The 7,500-nt window shown below is 43.6% G+C and overlaps 1 protein-coding gene across 1 annotated transcript in view; it reads right to left on the minus strand.

Annotated features, from left to right (window-relative positions):
• Positions 1 to 4,740, minus strand: part of LOC145404892 (microtubule-associated protein 1 light chain 3 gamma-like) — a 36,832-nt gene extending 32,092 nt beyond the window's left edge. Inside the window, exon 1 of the mRNA XM_080276393.1 lies at positions 4,657 to 4,740. Within this exon, the coding sequence (XP_080132519.1) occupies positions 4,657 to 4,684 (28 nt within the window). The 5' untranslated portion in view covers positions 4,685 to 4,740. The remainder of the gene's footprint in view (positions 1 to 4,656) is intronic.
• Positions 4,741 to 7,500: the final 2,760 nt, after the last annotated feature.

Here is a 7,500-nt window from a genome sequence, read left to right on the forward strand (position 1 = left end):
TGCGTGTGTGTGTGTGTGTGTGTGTGTGTGTGTGTGTGTGTGTGTTTTGCAGGAAGGACAAACAGGCCCATTATTCTCATCGGTAAAGAAAGCTCTGTAACACCTTTCCCTAAGCGATTTATTTTTCTCATTACACCTTACTGTCCTTTTCTGTGTTGTGTAAATCCTTCTAACATCGCCATACTCTGCATAAATAACGCACAAAAGTATATTAACCAGCCAATTCCAAAAATAAATCGCTAAGGAAAAGGTGTTTGGGAACCTTCTTACTGACGGGAATACGAGCAAGATAAACTGCAACTTTTTTTTTTTTTTTTTAACCATCCTTACCAAAATAAAATTCATGTTGCAACAGAGGAATGGTGACGGTTTGCAATATAGCCTTAATGGATGACAAATAGGGGAAGGATGACGAGTTGCATTTTGTCATTACTGCAACAGAATTTATTGCAGGTCATGAATCAGCATCCAGGTGATCACACGTTATAAATAAGTCGCGACAAATCATACGTTACGTAGGCCTAATGACGGACTGCAGTACGGCCGTGTTGGGTGACAAATTGATGCCGAGTGACGCGTTGCATTGTATCGTTTGTTGCAACAGAGAATTGTGTGTCGTGAATCAACATCTGGGAAAGCACACACACACACACACACACACACACACACACACACACACACACAGTACCGTAACATTCTTCCTGACTCATTTAACCGCCTCATTCCAGTAGTGTTATTATATATTTTTTGTTTTTCATTTATGGATATGCTTTTACAACTACAGGAGGATGGAGGAGAGGATGGAGAGCGAGAGACTGACGAGGAGTGTGTATGTGAGTGAGGTGGAGGGGGAGGCCAAGGATGAAATGAAGGGATGGCGTGGAGAGATAGGCCTATATGAGTGAGAGGGGTGTGAACTGGGAGCAGGGCAGTGAAAAGGTGGGGGACAGGGCGACATGGAGGCGATTTGTCTGTGGCCACCCCTTACGGGATTAAGGCGTCTGGCAATAGACAGGGGTTTCCTTGATATACATAAATCGTCTGAAAGTAGGAAGGAAAGATAATAAATTACGTCACCTGAGTCAAGGAGTTTAAACCGTCACATTCTTCCCGTCACACCCTGGCTCCACCGTCACACTCTAACTAGCTACAGCGTCACACCCATTATTCCACCATTTCCTCCCCACCACGGCCTTGTCACACCTCAACGCATCCCATTTCAGCATTTCTTCATCTCGTCACACCCTCTCACTCCATCTCTTTGCTACATCTTTCCCACACCCTCTTCCTCCCCGTCACATCCTTCCCTACTTTCACACTCTCTTCGTGACGTCATTCCCAAATTGTTACGCCCTAATATTTTCTCGTTACAGATCCCACGCACTCCGTCACATCTTTCTCCTAACGTCACACTCACTCAAGCTCTTGTTACGGTACTCCCACACCCCGTCACACTGTTTCCATGCCGTCACATCTCTCCCTCACCGTCACATCTTTTCCGTCACTCTACTTCTTGCAGTATTATTATTATTATTTTTTTTTTCCATGTTTGGGTATAGTTCTAACTGTCGTCATTAGGACTGTCTTTTTCTAATCAGATAATCAATCAATCAGTCAAGCAACCAATCAAACAACCAGTCAACCAGTCAAGCAACCAAATCAATCAAACAACCAATCAACCAGTCAGTCAATCACCAGGCTAGATATGATTTGGTTAACAAGTAAGGTACACAAGGATCAAGGTCCTGAAAGAAAGGCCATTAGTCTATACCGTTTTGCTTATCTGTTGTGCATATCTGTTTTGGACGATTCAGATAACAGATGTCGCGGTACTGGTTCGTATCAGCAAAAAAATACGCGCGCGCACACACACACACTCTCTCTCCCCAGTATTCCTCTTCCGTCACTCATTTTCCTTGTCAGTCGTTCTCATTTTCATCTTCCTCTTTCCAGCCTCCTCTCTCTCTCTTTGTCTCAGGAAGCCAGCCGCCTGTGTAACCTTGGCGTGTCACCTGGTTTAGTCCCCCCCCTCCCTCCTCCGTTTTCTTGGGGCTTCGAGAGGATGAGTAAGGGAATGCTGAGCTCTGTGAAGGCTTGGCTCAGGTCATTTTACTCAGCTCACGAGATAAGTGGGTCATTTTTGGGCCTTTCAGTACGAGGAGGAAAGCTTTAAAGTACATAAGTGATTCTTCGTTATTTGTATCTAGCCTATAGTAACTGATTCATCGTTATTATCAAGCCTAAAGTAACTGATTCTTCGTTATCAGTAGCCTATGTAGCCTAAAGTAAGTGATTCTTCGTTATTATCAAGCCTAAAGTAACAGTGTTTCTTCGTTATCAAGCCTAAATTAACAGTGATTCTTCGTTATCAAGCCTAAAGTAAGTGATTCTTCGTTATTAGTAGCCTATGTAGCCTAAAATAAGTGATTCTACGTTATTATCAAGCCTAAAGTAAGTGATGCTTCGTTATCAAGCCTAAAGTAACAGTGATGCTTCGTTATTAAGCCTAAAGTAACAATGATGCTTCGTTATCAAGCCTAAAGTAACAGTGATGCTTCGTTATCAAGCCTAAAGTAACTGATTCTTCGTTATTATCAAGCCTAAAGTAACAGTGATTCTTCGTTATTAGTATGTAGCCTATAATAAGACTTCATTTCGTTACTAGAATTTTAATCCATTTTAGCCGGACATATTTCCTGCTTCCTTGCCACCAACAGGCCTTCTTCTGCTGTGGACACGCCTCGTAGTGAAGGGGTTAAAGAAAGCTAGCTCTCACCCCCCCCCCCCAGTTCGAAAAGTCTCAGTTGAATAAAATCGTCTGAAAGTAGTAAATGAAAAATACATCATCGGGTGGAAGGGGTCTGTCTGTCTGTCTGTTTCTCAGGCTCTACATAGGAAGCTGATTTGCCAGTTCAGTAGATGGGAAGGGTAGATAGGTAGGATGGTGAGGTAGATAGGGGTAGGTAGGTATGATGGTAAGGTAGATAGGTATGATGGTGTGGTAGGGGTAGGTAGGTATGATGGTAAGGTAGATAGGTATGATGGGGTAGGTAGGTATGATGGTGAGGTAGATAGGGGTAGGTAGGTAGGATGGTGAGGTAGATAGGGGTAGATAGGTGGGATGGTGAGGTAGATAGGTAGGATGGTGAGGTAGATGGGGTAGACAGGTAGGATGGTGAGGTAGATAGGGGTAGACAGGTAGGATGGTGAGGTAAATAGGATAAGTAGGTGAGGACAGGTTGATGAGAAACTTGAGAATAATGTAACAGGTGGAGTGGACAGGTAAGCATGGAGTGAGTGACGGGATGTGACGATAAGAGTGACGGGGAGAGTGTAAGAGGGTAGATTAGAGCGAGATAAGGCACAGCAGTGGTAGTAATTGGTAGAGAGTAGAACGATATGGTAGTGAATGGGGAGATAGTGAGTGGTAGTGAATGGTAGACTGCAAGATTTGGTAGTGGTAGTGAATGGTAGACTGCAAGATATGGTAGTGGTAGTGAATGGTAGACTGCAAGATATGGTAGTGGTAGTGAATGGTAGACTGCAAGATTTGGTAGTGGTAGTGAATGGTAGACTGCAAGATATGGTAGTGGTAGTGAATGGTAGACTGCAAGATATGGTAGTGGTTGTAAATGGTAGTAGTGAATGGTAGAGCTTCTGATAATGAAAGTGTGCTAGAGTGAGAGTAGGCTAGAGTGAGGAGTGTGAGCTGGCATCAATGAGCAGGAAACTGTGTGACAAAGCGTAAGGGTTCGTAACATACTAGTGTGACGGTGTTGTGGTGGCCAAGTGTGACGCAGGTTTTTATAAGGCTGTGGTGAGTGTGACGGTGCTATTGTATGTAGGCTGTGACGGGAAGCTAAGAAGTGTGACGGTGAGGCTAGTGTGACTGGTTAGTATGACGGTTTTTGTGGGGTGTTAGTGTGACGGCGGAGTATGGTAGTGTGACATTGGTGGTAGTGCTTGTGTGAGGGTGGAATGTGTTAGTGTGGCTGGGGCGTGGCTTCGTGACGGACTATGGTATGCTAGTATATCGCAGGAACATACTAGTGTGATGGAATGCTAGTATGACGTGTGAAAGTGACGTAGTGTTAGTGTGACCTTGACAAGAAAACGTAGGGTGAGAGTTGCGCAAAATAACAGTGACTTTCTGAAGGTCATCGATGAAACTCAGTGTGACGGAGTGTGACGGTGAATCAGTGACGTTACGGTACAACAGCATGAAGTATGAAAAAAAATGTTTAGAGTGACAAATATAAAGAAAAAGGTGATTATATAGAATGACATGCATTACACGCTAAGATAATAATAATAATAATAATAATAATAAATAATAATGGCAAAAACCGGTAAGCCAGGAAGAGAGGATATACCGTAATGGAGGGAAATATGATGTGAGGAGTATATCAGGAGTATAACCTTGACGGCATTGGTAATATACTTGTCTATATGTGGCCAGCGATTAAGTACAGAAAGTATATTTTGGTTGCCGGTTGAGTATAGGCAGTATACCTTGTTTACCGGTAACTGGTATTGATTTAAAAACAGCGTACCAGTATACCGGGTAACGGACTTTTACCCGCCCTCACAACAGTATCCCTCTACCCTGTTACCTTGTCATTCTCTCTCTCTCTCTCTCTCTCTCTCTCATCTTACCTGCATTTTTAATCTCGTAGAGCTTCATGGTGCTTGTCAAAAATTCAAACTCAAAATAATCTCAAATTTTTTAAAACCCCACACACCAGCCGAAAAAAGAATATTACAGTAGTCAAAAAAATGTCCGTATAGGTTCCTTTTATTATTATGAGGCTTTTGAAGAGGATGGAGGCGTGATTTTTTTAAATTACTGGTCCAAGGCACAAATTTCGAACGAGTTTACTTTTTTTTTGGGGGGAGGGGGGAAGGTCGTTCAATATATCAAGGTTTTTTAGTGTTTATGATCTAGTATATATTTCTAGTTCAAGCATTATCTTTAGTAGTAATTAATGTCACTTGTGTCACCAGCACATCCTTGGTAGACTTAGTTCAGGAATTAATGGAGTAGAAGAGACGGGAATGTACAACGACTGCCGACTACTAGGTAACTCGCCACGCCTTCAGTTTATCGGTATTTTCAGCCACTAGATCGTGTTCAGGACCAGGTGGTGTTCACGGAGCACCTACAGGCACATGGTAGGCCGCAAAGAAGTGGGAGTTTACTGGAAATAGCATGGAAAATACGAGCATTCACACCCACACAAGGAAACCGTACACGCCCTTGGGTTTATACGTGTTTTCCCCACTATCTCCTGTTCAGAATCAGCTGGTGTTCCCGTAGCACCCACAGGCACATCTTAGGGCACCGGAGACGCTGTATAACACGGGGTATAACACAGGGAAGCTCGCTATGTCCAGTATAACACACTGTTGCCGCTACTCTACTGCCGGGCGGGGTGTGGCTGCTGCTGCTGCCTGGCGCGCGCGGTACCACATGACTGACTCAATGGCTGGGACCGGCGCCGTGGTGTGCGTGTGTACGTGTGTGTGTGTGTATCCCTCCCCTGTACGTGTCTGGCAGCCCTAGCCCGGCGTGTACACATGTGCGCGCTGCGGTTGGAGTGTACGTGCGCGGAGTAAAATGAACAACACTACTACCGTGCTTGTAAATGTGGCACCAACGCACGGCTCTCAGCACACCTATAAAACGGATGCTACATTCCACTTTCCACGTCCAGGCAGACACTCCAACACCTTAATTCATCCTCCAGACACGCAATGATCTCGTCAGTTACGAAAAGTTTCAAAATTTCAAACGTTAAGTGGAAGTCACATTTTTTTCTTCTTAATAGCATACAATCAGCTTTACACGTCAAAACGGACACTCCTACACGTTAATTAATCTAACAAACACCCTCTCGTCCCCTCATGTATCAAGAGAAAGTTTTTAAAAGATGCTAAATGTTAAAAAAGGCCGTGTTCTTCCTTTATTTATTTTTTAGCGAATGTCAGCCACTTCACATAACAAACACTTATACACGTTAATTCATCCATCACTCAGTTTTCCAGTCAGTTAGGAAGTGAACTGTAAATTAAAGCTAAACTTGATAAAACACTTTTTTTTTCATTTAGCGAACATAGCAACTTCATACATCATACATCGGGCAGACACACAGACATGTTAATTATACAGCAAACATCCAATCATCGTGTCAAGTATGGAAAGTTAAAAGATGACAGTGAAGGTCAGAGAGAGAGAGAGAGAGAGAATCACGGTTACATGGCGGGAATTCTACTCCAGCCCTCTCCACTTTCCCCTGTCTTGTGTAGTAAAAGATTCTGAACCAATTATATGAGTTCTGATCGTCCACGTAAGGCATTAAAAGATTCAGTAGCAAATTATAAGGTTCTTGATCGTCCGTGCAAAGTATAAAAAGAGTCAGATTCAAATTATAAAGTTTCTGATTGTACGTGGAAAGTATTTAAAAGGTTTAGGTGCAAATTATAAAGCTTTTGATCGTCTTTGGAAAAAGATGAGGAAGAGAAGAAAAGGAATTTGAATTTTTTTGAAGTTGTGGACAGTGTGGGGCAAAATTTATGGTCCCATACTGTCTTCTTCGTAATTTTGGGCATGTTCGTTACTTTCCTCCCGACGCATCACATCAGAGAGTATCCACCGATGGGCAGAGAAACATACCAAGCCTCTCTCTCTCTCTCTCTCTCTCTCTCTCTCTCTCTCTCTCTCTCTCTCACCACCGAGGGGAAAAAAGGTTAAATATTGTGTGTTTGTTTCTGGCTGTAGGTTTGGTTTTATTCTTAGGTTTCAGTGGGTGTATGGGAGGGGTAGGGTAGGGAAGAGGAGGGAAAGAAGGGAGGGAGGACGGGAGGGGAGCGAAAGGAGAGAAGGAAGGGAGGGAGGCCAAGAGGGGGACGGAAGAGAGGCGTTTATGGGTGTATGGGAGAGAGGATTAGGGTAGGGGTGAGGAGGGAGAGAGGAGATAAAGGAACACGGGCGTGGAGGGAGGGGAGAGAAGGGGAGGGGTAGAGAGGGAAAGCTGAGAAGGAAAGGAGGGAGGAGAGGAATGTAAAGGAGGGAAGGGGTGAAAATTGAGGAGGGGGGTCGGAAGGGAAGTAGGAGGAGAGGAAAGGAAGAGAGAGGGAAGGGAGAGAAAAACGATTACCAAAAAATGGGAAGGAAGGAAAGAGGAAAGGAAAGAAAGATGGAAAGAGGGAAGGGAAAAGGAGAGAAAAACCGTTATTACCGAAAACGTTCACTATCATCATTCTAACCTCATTTCCCACTCATATATAGAGCATGTAAGAGGAAGACAATAGAAGTATAGATAAGAGACAAGCGCTCATCATCACTATCATCACACTTTCATCACCCTAACCCGCTTTCACACTATCACACTGACAGGACCGAGAATTAAGAACAAGAGAGCGAGGAAAATAGCGTGTAAAAGTGTAGATAGATAAACTGATAAAAAAGTAATTGTGTTGCCCTGGCTTTAATGTGACTGG

The sequence above is a fragment of the Coenobita brevimanus genome, chromosome 65 (genome assembly GCF_032717465.1).
Source record: "Coenobita brevimanus isolate Jiangsu-jjx chromosome 65, ASM3271746v2, whole genome shotgun sequence".
NCBI classification, from domain to species: Eukaryota; Metazoa; Arthropoda; class Malacostraca; order Decapoda; family Coenobitidae; genus Coenobita; species Coenobita brevimanus.